Raw genomic sequence first — 19,607 nt, 5'->3', positions numbered from 1 at the left:
AGAGAGGGACTGGCAGCTAATTACAGTACAGGGCCAGGTGTGTTTAATCCAAGCCCCCAGAACCCAGTGGTTGCATAGAAGCACATTGGACATGCTGGCCATTCATAGGTACTGCAGCTTAAACGGATGGGGCCCCAATGCACAATGTGCGAGCGAAAACGGTTTCGACCAATGGGCTCGACTCACGAGCTTGCGCACAAGCTTAACGTAAAACGCGTCACTTCTGTGACGCAGAACGTGTCACAGTGGCCCCAAATAGGCTACGCCCATCACACTTTCCAACCTGGAAGAAGGGGTGATTTCGCCTCATGCGCTGGGTGAGCAACTCAATGCAAGTTGATGGAAGGCGATATCCGGTGTTATTTTTAACTCTATGGTTTAATTAGTGAGGCTGTAGTTTGTCAGCTCGGTATGTTTGCCTCATTCGATGAGTGAGGAGTTATTTTCTGCTTGACTGCTCGAATATACTTTATTGTTTTATTAATTGCAACATGGGACTGTGTTTTTGAACAGTTTTCTGTAAACCAGTTTTATAATAAACACCCTCAAAGAGAAGAGGAAGCCTCTCTGCATTCATACCAGTGGTGGAAAAAGTACTCAAATGTTTTACTTAAGTAAAAATATCCATACCGCAATGTAGAAGTACTCTGTTGTCAAAATTTACTTGAGTAAAAGTACAAAAGTATTGGTATCAAAATGTACTTAGTACCAAAAGTAAAAGTACTAAAATGTTTGAAAATAGCAGATCTACAAGCTCACAACATTGCGTTGTGAGCTTGTAGATCGGCTATTATCAAATGGCCTATGTATAAAATAGGGCCTAAGTAGTTAATGACAACCAGGAATAGATTGGTGACCACCGGAGAGACGGGTGACAGCCGGAATGTAGACGGCATCCGGGAGCAGTTTGGGTTGGCGCCCCAGTCTGTGTCTTCCGTGAGGAAGAAGCCCAACAAATTAGTGATGGGAAAAACAGTTCAGTTCGGTGAACGAATGATTCTCGTTCAGTTCACGGCAAAGACTCGTTCAAATGATTCGTTCACGTTCTCGTTCAGTTCCGCTTCAGGTCCCGGCGGAGCGTATGCGATGCGCTACGCTAACTGCATGAAACTGTGTGCATCTGATCCCACTGACTACACTGACATGACTGCACAGTCTACCCTGTACAGAAATACAGCACTGTCATTCACGATCTAATTGCACCATCTTCTTTGTAATATAATGTGTAGAAGTAATATATTTAAATTAATAATAAATATAAATAAACAATAAATAAATAAAGTGTTTTTACTTTACTTGAGTATTTTCAATTATCAGTATTTTTACTTCTACTCAACTACATCTCAGAGGCAAATATTGTACTTTTACTCCACTACAATTATTTGAAAACTTTAGTTACTTGTTACATTACATTATAAAACATACATTTACCACTTTAGCCCTATTTTATATCTACAAGCTCACAACGCATTGTGAGCTTGTAGATCTGCTATTTTCAAACATTTTATTCATTCTGGTTACTATTATTATTTTGGCTATACTATGTGGTTGGCTGTGCAGATTGCATCTTGCATTCATTCTGAAACGTGTTAATTGTCCGTGACCTGACAATCATTAGTTGTCTGTATTTCTTTCATAGTTAAATGTCATGCTATCTGGTCACCACCGGTCTTTTGTACAGGAACAATGAATACAACACTAACAACACAACAGCAGTGCTTCATTTCAATCCACAAAATTTGCAATGCATGTCCACCTGTCTGTCGCGGGAAGCACGCTGAAGCTCCCGTCCTCCTGTGTGTGTGTGTGTGTGTGTGTGTGTGTGTGTGTGCGACCCTGCGGATCGGGGGGCGGGGCATGAACGAACCCGTGAACGCAACGGTTTCGAGTCATGAACGTATTCGTTCACGCTCACGGCAAAGAATTAGTTATTATGAGCCAATCGATCATGACCGACACATCACTACAACAAATGCACGGTGAGGCCTTTAGGAGGGCCATTCAAGCAAGCCGCAAAGTTAGCCTGCAGTACCACCACGGGCCAAGACACCATCACACCAGAATGAAATGTTTGGAGCGGGGGAGTCTGGTGCAACGCTCAGGTCCTGGACCTGGTAAGACGGAGGAGGAGCCCGGCCAGGAGGCCATCCACAGAGCCTAGCCCCTCCACGTACCAGAGCCTTCCTCTCCCCCATTCCTGGCAGAGTAGTTTCGGACAAGCGTATTGAGTGGCCCTGTCTTTCCCTATTTAGGACTGACCGTGGGTAGCTACCTGGGACGTAAGTCGGGGCTTGATCAACCCTGGCTGGGTCACCTGGGCGAGGGTGTATGTTGCGAGACCCGAAACATTCTATGACCCCAGGCTACAACACTGATGATACGTTCCAGGTGCATCCATGTGATGTTTTTTCGTTATGTATGTTTTATAATATAGTAATTTATATCTGCAAAGTAACTAGTAACTAAAGCTTTCAAATAATTATAGTGGAGTAAAAGTACAATATTTTCCTCTGAGATGTAGTGGAGTAGAAGTAAAAGTATTAAATTGGAAATACTCCAGTAAAGTAAAAGTACCTCAAAATGTAACCTTGAGTAAATGTACTTAGTTACTTTACACCACTGATTCTTACCAATGCACCACAGCTTCCCAACCAGCTGAACTAACTATCCTACACTACAATCTCTCTCTCACTAAGAGCTGACATCCATAACGTATTAGTTAAACAGTGAAAATACAACAACAATGATATCTTGTTCAACGCGGCTGTGTTTTGAAACTGTTGTAAGGTTTCTTTTCCACTGTGCTGGCGTATTAAACATCACTTGAGGTTTAATAAATAGTATAGTTATATATAGTATAGTTTCAATGTACAGGCTGATGATCAGTGGTGGCTTATCCAACGGGCTTGAGGTGCTGAAGCACAGGGCACCAACCCTTGGGGGGGCACCAAACGGGCAACCCCCCCCCCCCCCCCCGTTGACAAAACGGTGCCGGGGGGGGGGGGGGGGGTCCAAGCACCGGGCACCACGAAGGGTTAGTCCGCCCGTGCTGATGATAGGTTCTTGGTTTAACGTAAGTATTAGTTAATATTAGATTATTGGTTTACTTATGTATTACTTTATTATTAGATTACTATTCCTATGCATTTGATGTATTATCTTGTGTTGTCCTGGCTTACTGTCTGATGAGGATTAAGAGCGTCTGCTAAATTGTAAATTGTAAAGACAAAGCCTTCGCATGAGGACATGAACATTAACAGAGCATACAATCAACTAGCCTGGAAGATTTTCATAGTAATTTTTTTTTATTTTATAGTGAAAATTTGTGTAAATCTTTGAATACATATATTTTAAAGCGTACTTTTGTAACTCAAATCTTTGCCTCTGGGGGATTCTACAAATGTCTTCTAAATTAGTCAAGTTCTTCAGAGAAAAGAACGTATGTTGCTATAATATCAGAGGTGGTTAGGCCTGTCCCCGACTAAGGATTTGTTTAGTCGAATCTAATTGGCGACTAATTGCCAATAGTCGACTGGCAGTCGACAAAATAAAAAAAATAAATAGTAATAACTTTGTTTTATTTTAAATTTTTTAGGGCCAAAATACATTTGATTTCAAAGGGCCAAGTCTACACAGTTTGTTTTGTGTCTCCAGCAGAGTTTCTAGTGTCTATCTCTCTCTGGAAGAGGTTGCACATGAACTCTGCAGCCGCACTGAGGCGCTCCAACACAAACAATACCAATACAAAGACGAGGAATAAGAAGAAAAAAGTGGAAGTTACGTGTGGTTGCAGGTGTAGACTTGGCCAAAAAACAATTTAAAAAATGTTTGGCCATTAAAAAAATAAAAAATAAAAAATCGACTAGATTCGACTAAGAGACACGCAGTCGACTCGGACCCCCCGCGACTAACCAGTCGACTAGTCGACTTAGTCGAGGTCAGGCCTACGCGCCCGCTTGCTAAAACTTTTTCATGTCAAGGACAACCCCGCGGACCCCCATCTAAAAATATTTGGTTCCAGAGACCTCCAGATGCAAAGATTATTTAAAGATATGCACACATTTTTCACGTTTTTTGTCTGTCCACAATGACATCGGCAGTGAGTTAGTGACATCAACGGTCAAAAACAGAATTAAATGTATTTATAGCATGAACATGTGAGGCTACCTGATACAGAACATTGTTTGGCTAGAGAGGTGTGCTTAAATAGCTAGTGGATAGTGCGTAGTTACCATTTTTTCACAACTATAATAAAACCATAAAATGTCTCTGTGGGACGGAAACCTTGTATGTTCAAAACAGGCCATTTCCACCATTTCTGAAGTGTAACGATCAAGCTCACAATGATCGCAATGCGACACATTGTGATCTTGTAGAACGGCTATGTTCACTACTTTTGCTTGACTGTCGACCAAGTAGGCCATTCATTTACCCAAAAAAAAGGGAAATATGGAGATGCAAGGTTTCTTACCGACAGAAATATGAGTAAAACATCCCCCCCACAAACATTCCCACTGCAATTTTAAAATGTTACTTTACATTCCTTTAAAAGTTCAAATCAGTACAATAAGTCTAGCAGTTATGATAACCCTATCCCAGCACACCATAGGCAGCACCTAAGAACAAGAAAGGAACCTTTAACACATGCCATTCAGCCAGCCAAACATACACAGAAATTATGCTGTAAACAAGCAAACCTGCGAGAGAGAGAGACACACATCAAGGTTGTCAATCAGGATGGAATATGAAATTCCAGCTCATTTCCTGCACAAGTAAGAGTAGCTGCAACAATACTAAATTCTGCTGTAAAACAAGCAAACCTGAGAGAGACACACACGTGAGCTCATTTCCTACACGAGGAAAAGAGTGCAACAATACTTCAGTCAAGTGCATCAATCAAGTGCATCAATCAAGTGCATCAATCAAGTGCATCAATGAGTTAGTGACATCAGTCATTAGGATACTTTGCAAATGAAAAAAAAAATGCATTAAATCCCTCCCTCTTGTTTGTAGAAGTGAATCATTGCACTCTCTTGCTCATCTGGGTCCTCCCTCGCATCAATACGCAGAGTCAGGGTTGGTGCATCTTCATTTCTGACCAGTAGGTCTTGTGTGAACATATGACAGGCTATTTATTTGTGTGTCAGGTTCAGCTTTCCACTCTAAAAATCAGAAAAGCACATGTAACAATCAAATAAGACATTTAGCCCAAAAAGGAAACAATATTATGAACTTTGAACTTAAAGATTAGATATAGTAATATCATATTTGCAAGAAAAATGTCCACCTCACTGCAACTAGCTTAATACTGTTAAAAATGTCATCTCTTTTCTGTGCATTATATACTGGATGGCCAAAAGAGAAAAATAGTTGATGCTTACTCAATCACATAACATGTACTACAATGAAGAGGTCAACTACATACGCATGGGGAACAACTAGATTCCTTGTGATTTTGCAACTGCCAAATGTCTGTACAGCAAGATTCATACAAAGGGGAATATGTTAAAATCAAAGTTGTGGGTAGGGGAGATGTTTTGGAGTAACACATTTGGCTAAGAGAAATCAAGACAATCATTAACTGTAAGGGCAAACTGGTAAAATAATACGCATTACTCCACCTATAAATCATATTAATAATGAATATTCATTAACATTAATAAAACAATACACATTTTCACCAAAGCAAACGCCATCCACGTACCACAATGTCTGCTGTCTAGTGTTGATTGGCTGCTGCTAGAAGTTGAAGGGCTTGGTTCATCTGGTTGTGGGAGCCTTGGCCTGACAGATGGTAAGGATAAGGATAAGGATAATTCCTTTTAACAGGTCGTTCATGAAAGTCCTTGCGGTCTTGTTTCCAATGAGAACCTGTGAGCAATTGGGGTTAAGAGTCTTGCTCAGGGACAAATTTCATATCATCGGCACATATGCTGGGATAGCCTGGAATCGAACCTGGGGCAACCAGGGCCAGCTGGTTCCCTAGGCGGGCTCACTAACCACTCAGCTATGGCCGCCCCAATGGTGAAGACGAAGAAGACGTAGAGGGTGTTTCTGTGCCAACTCCTGAAGTGCTTGGTTCTTCAGTCCTCCTTCTAATCCCTGATTTGGAAACAAAAACACAGTTGTACTATACTACATGACTGCAATTTATAACAACCATTAGTTACCCAATTGGGGTCCGTGGTACCCAAAGTTGAAAGGGATCAGTTTCTTTAACATTTTAAAAAATTCCCACCATAACAAATAGTTATTTCAACCAGTGTTAGATAACATTCAGATGGTGTGTGTGGTGGTGGTGGTTACTAAGAAATAAGTCTGAGAACATTGGCAAATCCATATATAGTGTAACGTTTGTAGCATCCAGTCTAATCTCTCAAGAACAGATTCTGCACTGCGTTGGAATCTGTCGGGAGGTTCGTCATAACGTGTGCGCATGGGCGTGCCTTCAGATCAGGAAGCAGGCCGCGCTTTACCCAATCAAATGTAGTGGGCGGGATTCACGTGTCCGTCGATCCTTCCCCCCTCGAAACAAACCGAAACTAATTTAACAATAGCGTCCGCGGAGCAGACAAAACCACGGAAAGATATTCACATTTTAACTTACTCTTTCATCATAGAAACAAGTGGGCTTATAACCAAAACGATCCATGTTCTCTGGGAGAAGTGGTGTTAGTGTTCCGTGTAGAAATATTGTTAGTGGGAATGAAAACATAGTCGCACCAACCGGAAGTGATGCGCTGAAGGCATACACAAACACCGGTTTCCTTGCGCTCTGGTGTTACGTTTTCGTCCGCCCAGAGCCAACAGACATAGAACAAACAGCAGAGGGCGCTGTTTTTCATTTTCAGTTGGCGATGGGTTCCCAGATTGCATCCAGTCTAACCAGTGTGTTTCAAGTCTAGTTTTTGAAATTGCTGTACAATGTATGACACAAGTGCCAAGGAGGCCAGTAACTAGACCATGGTCCATTCTTATGGCAAGCTATTACTCTTCGCTATTATTATTAAACAAAACAGCAAGCAGTAATGGCTGCCATCAACAGTTACACGGTAGAGGTTTTGTCCTTACCCATCGGAACAAAAACTGGCATGGACTGGCAGATAATTGACTGGGAATTCCCTCTGGCAGATTGGACAAATCTGACAAGACAGTAGTTATATGATTAAACACAATTAAAATTATAATATATAATTTAAAAATATATATTTTTTAAAGACTATCAATCATAAAACAATTAACTAACAATCCCCTCCTACTTTCCACAGAAAACTCAAAACGTTACCCCAATCTGGTCATCAATGAAGTCAACCCCCTCAATCTGGTCATCAATGACTTCAACCTCATCCGATCCGGTTGCATCAGTATTATCCACCTCCAAAGTGTCCTCAGTTTCAGATTCTTGCTCCTCACACACACACACAATACATATAGTGGTTCAAATTGTGTTCTATTGCCACATCATATGCAAAAGCTGTAGTTTCAGTGACAAAACTTACACTTTCCATCACCCCACAATCTTGAATATGTAGTGGGAGCATCTGCAGCAGCATACTGGCATCACATTTCATGCAGTAAGCTCTCGGCATTCTCTCGAATTCTGGAGCATCCGGAGGCAACGGTGTGGTGGATAACTTTTCTTGTAGCGGCATAACATACAGAGTATTCTTTCCGTTGTTTGATGCCTGTTTCATTGTATTTGCAGAGTAACCGTCTTTCTCAGGTGTGATGTTGGACAGTTTTCTCTGACCACTTCTCCCTTTAAATAATGACATTTTGCTCAAGTTACAATACTTCCAAAGAAATTCTAAATAACAGCCCTGATCATGACACTCATACATGCGTCTTCCAACGATTGAGTCGGAAACATTATTTTGGTCCAGCAATTATATCTCAGTCTCACCTGCGGATTTGAAAAACATCCACCCTCCCGCAGAGTCCTGCACGGGTCCAATTTTGAGAACCCGCGCCCGCCCGTCAATACTCAGATCCGTGGACCGACCCGTCACCCGTGATTATTTCAAAATACGAACCAGACCCGCCCCGCCCGTCAAATAAACAACCCGTTGTCCGCCCGTTTACCCGTGTAAAATGTAAATCCTATTCAAAAGTGTGTTGAAAAAGATAGCAGCCTTCAACAACAGCGCTACATTCAGTGGTCAGGTTTGTACAGAAATCGAGTGAAGACGGAGGAGCGAGCTTAAGCCACACGCGAACGCGCATCTACGCAGCACACATGTGTTGTTGTTTACGTCAGCAGATAGTTTTAATTTGAAGGTTTAACAGGATGTTCAATGTGTTTTTGTGAGTTAAGATGACTGGCCAGCATGCTCCATGCAGTTGTGCTGTGTTAAGTTACACAAGTGACGTTGTTTGGGCGGAAACAGTGCTCTCTGATTTTATAAAATGATACCCGCCCGCGATTAGTTCAGTACCGCCCGTGCCCGTACCCGTGATCTTATCAAAGTAAAATGTTCACCCGTTTTCACCCGTCAAACGCGGGTACCCGTCGGGTATCCGCGGGTACCCGGCCCGTTGCAGGACTCTGCCCTCCCGTCAGCTGCTTCATTTTGGGGAACTCCTCCTGCAGTGCTTTTTCAATCTATATAAATAGAGTGATGTCCAAACATGACCAGATCAGTGCCAATCACAGATACTTTAATATGTAGAACTGTCTTAAAGGATTAGTCCACCCAAAAAAATACTCATTTTCTATCAATTACTCGCCCCATAAAGCATTGAATTCATGGAGATCTTTTAGTTTTTGTCGCATTGTTAAGGCAATAATTAGATGACCGGCGTAAAGATGCTAATGGATCCGGTAGGAGACTCAAAATGGACTCTTTGAGTCTCCTACCGGAAATGCACCCGGTCATCAAATTATTGGCTCATGAATATGTTGTGGAGTCTCTCTGGGAAACCGCCCGACAGGTAGGCACCTCACCAGGGAGAAGCAGTGGGAGAGAGACAGAGAGAGGCCAAGCAGGCGGCACTACAGCCTAGGCCACGTCATCGAGGGGCGGTACCTACCTGTCCTCATCATGAATCAACCTCAACTCAGCGCACCTGCGTTGACCGGCTAGGTGTGGCACACAAACTTTAAAACACAGCCGCTCTGTCTCAGTCTCTACTGGCTCTCCTGGTGAATGGACAGGTGCTCGGGCGGTAAGTGCGAAACTACACTATTTCCCTTTACCAATGATGACATTGTTAGTGAAATTGGAAACTAAAAGAATGTCTCTTATTTTATAGGCAACCTGACGGAACATACTGAAATCCATGGAATGTGAATGTGAATGGAAAACCCCGGTCCTGGGAAGAACCTGTGTTATGTGACTTACCTGTTATGATTTGATTTTGGAAAAGAAAACATATAAACAATGCTCTCCGAGCCAAAGGTTGAATAAATACCCTTTATTGGGCTTGTACCCTGCCTAACTGTGTCTTGGCCTTGATTAGGGTTGCCACCTTTCAGAAAACGAAATAAGGGACACATAGGCGCGTGCATGCGGACCCCTCGCGCGAATTTTTTTTGCGGTTCTGGGCGGATTGGGTCCGTTTTTTTCACGGTTCTGGGCGGATTGGGTTAGTTTTTTTTCCAGTTTTTGGTTTATTTATTTTGGTTTTAGGGTTAGGATTAGGAGTTATGTTATGTTATGTTATTTAATTCATATTTTTGCCTGATTTTTACCAATTTATTATCACAAAAAACAATTTCTGCCTAATAAAATATTCAAACAAAATGGGTTTATACTAATGTATTTTGTGGATTATATTAGATAAACAACTAGACGGTTAATTTCGTGGATTTGGGTACTTTATATTGTTTTTTTTGTTACTTTATTTCGGGTTTAGGGTTAGGGTTAGGGTTAGATTAGGGTTATGTTATTTAATTCATTTTTTTTGCGGTTAATTTCGTGGATTTGGGTACTTTATTTTCGTTTTTTTGTTACTTTAATTCGGGTTTAGGGTTAGGGTTAGGGTTATGTTGTTTAATTCTTATTTTTTCGATTGGGTGCCCCTGATTACTCAATAAAAATACCTTAAAATTATACTCGAGTACAGTACTTGAGTACATGTACTTAGTTACTTTCCACCACTCACTTTCACTGTCAGCGTTAGATTAAAATGACTTACTCACCTTCTGCAAAGATTGTCTTGGTTTCAGAGAGCAGAGCATGGTGGTAAATATGAACTTTGCCCCAAACTTTAAGTCTTTATATTCCATATGTCCACGTCTGTGTGTTGTGAGAAGAACGTAGGAACGTATTCACAGAACGTATCTTAGCAACGTGAAATTGCTAATTCTCATTGGTCGTGAGCTGCTGAGCGCACTCCCAGACAATGGGATCATACCAGAGTTGCCAAGTCTTCTTATTTCCCACAAAACTTTGGACAAATTTTGGCTTGTTTTTGTAGGTCGGCTGGCTCATTTCTCTCACTATACTTGGCAACACTGACTGACTTGCGGACAGCTGAGCTCTCACATTCCCAGTCACACAGCGGAGAGACAGGACAGCACATCATCGCCCTGTCTTTCATATTGATTCCCCGACCTTAAAATACGGGACAAAGTGCGTCCCTTATCAGTTCAATACGGAACGCGTCTTTTAGTTTCCAATTACGGGACGATTCCGTATTTTACGGGACGGGTGGAAACCCTAGCCTTGATCAGTGTCCCACAATGTCAAAAACAAACAAATCTCCATGAATTCAATGCTTCATGGGGTGTGTAATTGATAGAAAATAAGTAATTTTTTGGGTGAACTATTCCTTTAACTACCTTAGTAACAACATCTTGCATAGATATATATAAGAAAGGCTAGATGGCTCAAGGTGGCGTCGCAAGCGTAGCTCAACCGCGGCCATCTTGCGACAGTCATTCATAACATTATGTTTATGGTGCATGTACTATTGAAATAACCATAGCGTGCTCAATTTTCATCCGATTTTCAAACGGTTTGGTGTGTTGTAAACACCAACGATGTAGTTATGATACTGCATGCTTATAATTATAATCATGGATTTTATTTGAAAATAACATTAAGTATGCAGTATCATAACTACATCTTTGGTGTTTACAACACCAAACCGTTTGAAAATCGGATGAAAATTGAGCACGCTATGGTTATTTCAATAGTACATGTACCATAGACATAATGTTATGAATGAGCGAGCTGACTGTCGCAAGATGGCCGCCATGTGGCAACGTCGTACTCCATTGGCCAGCAGCGTGGGTGCATCTTACCTGTTGGTGCTTACTGTCATCAGGAATGGAGACCTGTCTTTTCCCCAATCCAGCTAGGGACAAAGTCAGTTCGAAGGAAGCCTTTGGCGTTTTCTCGGTTGGAGATGGCAGAACAAAGATGTGGAATGATGTGCTTTTTACTGGGCTTGGCTGGTGAACAGGACCACTGAACCGACTCCGTCCTCTTGAGTCTCGTTTCCTGTTAAACATGGCAGGGAATTGTCTATACAGAAAGAAAGAGTTAAAACATTAAATTGCATATCAATTACATGGTGGAATAAAAGTGCACAGAGTGCCGCGCTATGAGGTTGTAGATCTGCTATTTTTGAAAAAACAAGACCAGGAGACCTGGTTCTGCCAGACCCAGAATAAGTACTTTATAAGATCAGAGCACTACGTCACGGCTAAGCCGGACTTCACATGACGTGTCAGCCTGTGTCTATGCCCATGTATGGACGAAAGGGGGACAGACTTTTATGGCTGAGGCCTGAGGGAAAAGGGGGCATGCCCATGTAAGGACGAAACAGGTAAAAAGCCTCATGTAGGCCGACCCCTTGGGTCTGGCAAAAGCGTGAACATTTTTGCACACCTGTTTTTTTTTTTTTATATATTTTTGGGGTCTTTTTCTGCCTTTATTGATAGGATAGTGGGCTGACAGGAAATGGGGAGAGAGATGGGGGGGGGGGGGGGAACACAGCAAAGGTCGTCGCGATCGGGAGTCGAACCCACGACGCGCTGTCAAGCTGGTTTACCCCTGTGCACATCTTTGAATATATATGTATATGTATATGTATATGTATATGTATATATATATATATATATATATATATATATATATATATATATATATATATATATATATATATTTATTTTTTTTAAGACATTTTTAATCGGCAATTTTCACTAGCTTGGGTTCCGGGTAGACATTAGATTTATCTTTTGGGTCTCGAGCTAAAACGTTTGGGATTCCGTTCTATTATATTTTCTATTGTTTTTCAGAGTATCTTTGCTCAGTTCCAGTATGTTTTCTATTGTTTTCACAGAGTATCTTTGCTCAGTTCCAGTATGTTTTCTATTGTTTTCACAGCGTATCTTTGCTCAGTTCCAATATGTTTTCTATTGTTTTCACAGAGTATCTTTGCTCAGTTCCAGTATGTTTTCTATTGTTTTCACAGAGTATCTTTGCTCAGTTCCAGTATATTTTCTATTGTTTTCAAAGAGTATCTTTGCTCAGTTCCAGTATGTTTTCTATTGTTTTCAAAGAGTATCTTTGCTCAGTTCCAGTATATTTTCTATTGTTTTCAAAGAGTATCTTTGCTCAGTTCCAGTATATTTTCTATTGTTTTCAAAGAGTATCTTTGCTCAGTTCCAGTATGTTTTCTATTGTTTTCACAGAGTATCTTTGCTCAGTTCCAGTATGTTTTCTATTGTTTTCACGTCACGGCTACGTCACGGCTAAGCCGGACTTCACATGACGTGTCAGCCTGTGTCTATGCCCATGTATGGACGAAAGGGGGACAGACTTTTATGGCTGAGGCCTGAGGGAAAAGGGGGCATGCCCATGTATGGACGAAACAGGTACTGTGCACTGTGAAATCAGGGCCCTCACTTTCCTCAAAGTCAGCTGTCACCGCTACTACCTGTTTTGCTTTTTCCCCCTGGTGTTCCATTGCACTTTTCCCTTTATTTTTTCCTGTTTTTCCCCGGTTGTGTTTTTTACAGTGTATTTTTTTTTACTTTACCTTTTATGACAATTATTAAATTGTGGCTTTTAGTATTTACTTTTTAACCTGCGATCCCCGTACGGGCCACCACATGTAACAATCGGCCTTTACCTAGAAAGGATAATCATTAACTAAAAGGAAAAACAACAGGATCGGCAGGTTTTTAACTTAAATTACTTTATATAAATAAGCCACAAATTAAACAATTGACAAATTAAATGGTAAATAAATAATACACATCGGCTTTAAATCAACTTCTGTCCCTAACTCTTTCCCTAATAAACGAAATAAATAAACAGATTAACAAAACAGTACTTCTTTCACAAACTCCTTCCCACCCAAATCACAGCTCCCCCCTAAACAATAAACAAAGGTACAACAAAAGTCACTTAGTCAGAGAGCTGCACAGACGGTCGTTACCCGCTTTCCAAACAATAACAAACAGTTCCCCGTTATAGTCCGAACGGCTTCTTGTAACCGCGGCCTCGAGAATGTCTATATAACCGCAAATGAGCCACCAAAAAATCGGAAATATCCGCCCAAAACCGCCAAAGAATCTCTCGCGCGCGCGAGGATGGGGGAGCGCACGCGCGCTGCGCGCGCGCGCACACGACTTCGCACCGGGCCCCGCATTTCTCCCAGATGGCTCTGTCTGTATATAATTGTCTACCTTGATGCTGCCATCTATGACTCTGAGGAAGGTCGAAAGACCGAAACGTCAGTCTGTTTTACTTGCACCGATTTAAATAAAAGGCCTAAACTGTCCGTGTTGCTCCAGCGTTCTCTCTTTGTATCTATTGTCCCTACCCCTGTGACGCACCGGACTGGCCGTTTAAGGCTGAGGCGCAACGGTAGAATCCCTTGGTGCATTGGTAGTTTTAAACTCAAACAGTACATTAAAATATGCATCTGAAAACATTGGTGAGAAATGAGCAGCACAAAACGTGATTCACGGTGCAGAGCATTCAGCTAAAAATATAGCATTCTCTGGCTAAGCTCCTCACATTGCCCAAGGGGATGGGACCTTCTGATTAACTGAATTATCCGACATGAATATGAGGAAGTGACATGTATTGATGGTGACAAGGTTCCTGCTTAAAGACAATATATCATCTTTTTTCTTTTTCAGTTTCATAAACATATAGCTTATTTTAAATTATGTTATTACTATTATAATGGAAGTCAATGGTGCACTGATTGGGCTGAAACGAGGGTTGACATCTTTCACTTCCTGTTTACATGGAACTTGGATGAGACTGAAATGTTACCCTTTTTCCTTTTTTATATTTGAAACATTCAACTTTAATTTCATAATGGAAGTCAATGGCAGTCGGATTGGGCTGAAACCATGCCCAAATATGGAGTCATTACGTCATAGATACATCATAGGTGACTGACGTAATAGATTGGTCACATGAAGTCTGAGATCAAAATCAGGCCACGCCCTCATAAGACTCCGTCTTATTTATATTATTTTATTTATTTGTTGTTGTTGGTTGTCATGGCTGCCACTTCCCACCTGATGTCGTGTGTGAGTTCTGATTGGTCCAGATCGTACTGAATAACTGCTAGCTTGCATAATGTCTTCAGACTAGGACTTAAGTCTAAGATGTACAGGTCATCAGGTGTGTTTTGTCCTCCAAAGAGGATGACACGATCTCCCACAATGCAACAGCACATACTATACATCCCACACGGTCCTTTCCCTTTGGGCTCAACCTTCTTCCAGGAGAAGGTCTCTGGACTGAATTTACATAGATCATTGAGGGTAGTCCGATCACTGGTTTTGCCACCAAATATGTACAACTCTCCATCGTAGGTAAAGGCTGAATGATACCAGCGTTCTTCTGGAAGAAGCTGTGCAGAAGGTGTGTTCAGCCAGCAGTTGGTCTCTGTGTCAAACACTCGGATGATGTTGTTGCAGAAGGATCCGCCCCCAAATACATACATCTTTGTACCGATGATGGTGGCAGAGTGACATGATGAAACAAGTGGTGGAGTGCCTCTGGTTTTAATTAAAGACCAGACCATTGTGGTGGTGTCCAACTTGTACATGTCATTATAGAATCCAGTTCCATGGCTGTATCCTCCATGAATATACATGACCTTCCCCAAGACACAGGCTGAGTGGTTCTTCCTCGCTTCTGGAACAGTTCCAGAAACCTTAGGCTTGAACCATCTGTGGGCGTCGACATCAAATGCATAAAGCACATTATAGTTCTTTTCTGTGTCATATTCATAACCCCCCCAGATGTAGACGATATTCTCTATAAGCACAGCTGTGTGGCCCCAGCGCCTGGATGGAACCTCAAGGTGACATTCTCCTCTTCCAGTTGTCATCGGGGTCAACTTCCTCCAGCGTAGAGACACTGTGTTGAAGACATGAACATCAATCTGATCCTTGTTGATGTTCCAGACCCCTCCAAACGAGTAGACTTTGTCCCCCACGACAACAGCAGCATGACCGTGAAACTCTGGTCCTCTGTTCAGATGCAGCGTCCAGCAGAACATTTCTCACAAACGGCTCCTCCAGGGATCAAAGACGATTCCTCAAATCCTTCTGTGTAAATGAATGGCATCCTTTTGAGTGCACAAGCACTTATATTGGTTCACTGATGCAACATCACATACGTTTTGGCCAATCAAAGAAGCCGTTGGCTGTTGAAGTCCCTAATATGGCAAATTGTTCTGAGTGACGTCATGAAAATGACATCATCAACATGGCGTCAGAGACCCACATTTAAACCAAACTGTTAATAGACCCTGTCCTGTAGAAAATAAATGTAATAGGCCTATTAGGCCAAATAAAAAGACTTTAACTCCCACGGCAACAGCAGCTTTACATTTATTTGGCATCCATTCAGATGCAGCTTTCAGCAGAGCGTACAAATCGCATATTTCCGCCTATTTCACAACTTTTCCCATATTTCGCAAAAAAAAAAAATAACATGTATTTCATTGCAAAATCAAGGAATTTAGCCCACATAATCAAGAGTATTAGCCCGCATAATCAAGGACTTTTGCCCGCGTTTTTCTGGAGGGTCTAGTTAACAATGATGTAGCACCAGACACACTGCAGCAACATGGCCTGATAGTTACACTACTGTGTCATATAGAGCCTGATAGTTACACTATTGTGTCATATAGAGCCTGATAGCTACACTATTGTGTCATATAGAGTCTGATAGTTACACTATTGTGTCATATAGAGTCTGATAGTTACACTACTGTGTCATAAAGAGCCTGATAGTTACACTACTGTGTCATATAGAGCCTGATAGTTACACTACTGTGTCATATAGAGCCTGATAGTTACACTACTGTGTCATATAGAGTCTGATAGTTACACTATTGTGTCATATAGAGCCTGATAGCTACACTATTGTGTCATATAGAGCCTGATAGCTACACTATTGTGTCATATAGAGTCTGATAGTTACACTACTGTGTCATATAGAGTCTGATAGTTAAACTATTGTGTCATATAGAGTCTGATTGCGAACGCAGCGGAAGGAGGCGCGCCGAAGGCGCGCCTCCGCGCAAGTGGAGCTTACTATGAAACCGTGCTCGGGTTGTGTCTCTGTCTGTGTGTGTCTCTTGAAACCGTGCACGGGTTGTGTCTCTGTGTCTCTGTGTGTCTGTGTGCACTGCCTCTCTGCAGCTCCTCTGCGATAAGTAAATGTCCAATTTAGACCATACATCAAATGAAAGGTCTTTGAAAACTGAACACACCTGTCAAGGTTGCGTTTAAGCCCGCCCCTTCTCCCGGAAGCCACGCCCCGGAGAAGGCTCCTAAAAACTCCCCATTGAAACCCCATGTTAAATGAAAAGTGCCCGAATCGCTCCGAAACTTTTTCTCCCCCCCCTAAGTTGGGGTCTACGAACAAATACTTCGGGCTCGGATTTTGGCTCCGCCCCCCGGAAGTGGGTGAAACAGGCACTTCAAACACTTAGTTGAATTGTTCAAAAACATTCAAAGTTATTTTTTTGGGCATTTGTATTTTTCTAAGATGCTCCTTTTAACGCAGAATTATTTTGTATTTTTGTATTTTTTTATTTTTGGTTACTTTTTTTTACATATTTTTTTGTCATATTTATTTTAATTTTTTTGCGTTCGCTTCCCGCGTTCGCGCGTCTTACTTGTAGTTACAGTACTGTGTCATATAGAGCCTGATAGTTACACTACTGTGTCATATAGAGTCTGATAGTTACACTATTGTGTCATATAGAGCCTGATAGCTACACTATTGTGTCATATAGAGCCTGATAGCTACACTATTGTGTCATATAGTCTGATAGTTACACTATTGTGTCATATAGAGCCTGATAGCTACACTATTGTGTCATATAGAGCCTGATAGTTACACTACTGTGTCATATAGAGCCTGATAGTTACACTACTGTGTCATATAGAGTCTGATAGTTACACTACTGTGTCATATGTCACTGGAGACGGCGCACGCTCTGCTGCGACGACACGGGTCTGTTCGCTTATTTGTTTAGTTTTTGTTTAGTCTTTTAGTTTGTTTAGCGTTGCGTCCAGTCTTTTTGTCTGAGTCCCCACTGTCTGGCTAAGCACATCATGCTGGACATGTACAGAATAACCTGGATTATATTTATAATCCTCTGGATCATAAATGACAGCTCCGCGGTGGCCCCCGAACCTAGCCCAGTGTTAGCAACGGGGGTTAGCGGTGGCTATGGAGGAACACTCAGCTACACCTACAGCCGAGATGATCTACTCCAACTACGGTCCTCTATCCTCTGCAACATGGGACCGGTGGGTATACCACCGGAGATCCGTCCAAGGAAAAGGGGGAGACGGGGGGGTGTCCGTACCAGACTGAGGAAGCGTCGCTTCAGACCCCATCTCCCCTCCATCATCTTGGCCAATGTTCGCTCTCTGAGGAACAAGATGGACTTATTACACGCCCGGTGCCGTCTGGAGAGAGCCTACAAGGAGGCTTGTATCATCGCCCTGACTGAAACCTGGCTCGATGAGGACATACTGGACTCTGCTGTCAGCCTGGACGGATTCACCGTCATACGGGCAGACAGGACAGATCAGTCGGACAAGGATGGTGGCGGGGGGGTCTGCATCTACGTGAACAACAGGTGGTGTAACAACATCAAGATCCACAACACAGTCTGTACACCTAACATGGAGATGCTAACCCTGTCACTTCGCCCTTTTTATCTCCCAAGAGAATTCCCAACTGTGGTTATCGGGTGTGTTTACATCCATCCCAAAGCCAACTGTAGGATAGCAGCAGAGCAGGTAGCCGAGGCAGCTAACTCTCTGATGGCTAGGTACCCTGAAGCCCCGGTGTTCTTTATGGGAGATTATAACAGCTGTAGACTCGAGGGGGTTTTGCCCTCTTTCCATCAATATGTGGACGTTCCCACGAGGAAAGAACGTACCTTGGATCTATGTTATGGAAATATTGATGATGCTTTTAGTGCGAGAGCGCACTCTCCACTCGGACGCTCAGACCACAACATAGTCTTTCTGCTTCCGCACTACAAGCCGGAGCTGAAGCGATCCAAACCGCAGACCCACTGCGCCCCCCAGTGGTCGGAGGACGCAATCGCACAGCTGCAGGGCTCTCTGGCATGCACAGACTGGGACGTCTTCCAAGGCGACCTGGATGAGAAGGTTTCCGTGATCACCGACTACATCAAGTTCTGTATCACCACCACTATACCCACAAAGACAATAAAAAAATATCCAAACTCCAAACCTTGGATTACTCCTCATATTAAACATAGTCTCAGAGAAAAGCAGAAGGCATTTCAACGCCAAGATTGGGCCGCCCTCAAAATTATTGATGGGCAAATTAAGAATGAAATTCTTAATGCCAAACTCAAATACAAAAACAGTCTAGAACAGGAGTTTAGTAACATGAACACAAAACAAGCTTTCAATAAAGTCAAAATTCTAACCGGTGGTGAGACAAGACAAAATAACTGTACAACTCCAGATCCTACCACCTTTGCAAACACACTGAATACTTTTTATAAACGTTTTGACAGTCAGGACTACTCTGCTGCCTGTGAGGAACTATTGGGAGCCCTCCCCTTCCAGGAGCCTTCACATCCCCCATTCACCCAGGAGGATGTACGACAGCTGCTGGCCAGGTGTAAGCCTGGCAAGGCGCCAGGGCCGGATGGCATCTCGGCGAAGGTGCTCAAGCTCTGTGCCATGGAGCTCTCCCCCATCCTTCACTCCATCTTTTGGGAATCCTACAGGACAGTGTCTGTACCCACCCTCTGGAAAACATCCACCATCATACCGGTACCCAAGAAACCCCGCCCCTCAGAACCCAACCACTATAGACCTGTTGCACTCACATCAATAATGATGAAACTCATGGAAAGACTGATACTTAACATCATCCTGCCAGCTGTCAGGTCACAGCTGGACCCGTATCAGTTTGCCTACAGGGCCAAGAGGGGGACAGAGGATGCTGTGGCATGCCTCCTTCATCCCCTTCTACAACACCTGGATTCATCAAAGGACAATTTTGCCTCTATTCTGTTTGTTGACTTTAGTTCTTCCTTTAACACCATTCAACGCCATCACATGATCAAGAAACTGCATCACCTCAGCATCCCCCCACTCCTCATCCACTGGA

At 42.5% G+C, this 19,607-nt stretch overlaps 1 protein-coding gene across 1 annotated transcript; it reads right to left on the bottom strand.

The window, feature by feature from the left end:
• Window positions 1–14,451: 14,451 nt before the first annotated feature.
• Window positions 14,452–15,483, bottom strand: LOC308100057 (kelch domain-containing protein 3-like; the record flags this gene model as incomplete). The annotated part of the gene is made up of 1 exon (XM_080448957.1): window positions 14,452–15,483. The coding sequence occupies one exon, from the start codon at window positions 15,481–15,483 to the stop codon at window positions 14,452–14,454; it is 1,032 nt and encodes a 343-aa protein (XP_080305083.1).
• Window positions 15,484–19,607: the final 4,124 nt, after the last annotated feature.

The sequence above is a fragment of the Gymnoscopelus braueri genome, assembly GCF_963280865.1.
Source record: "Gymnoscopelus braueri genome assembly, chromosome: 14".
Lineage (NCBI taxonomy): Eukaryota > Metazoa > Chordata > Actinopteri > Myctophiformes > Myctophidae > Gymnoscopelus > Gymnoscopelus braueri.
The sequence above is the reverse complement of the archived record's forward strand: the minus strand, read 5'-3'. Positions and strand labels throughout refer to the sequence as shown.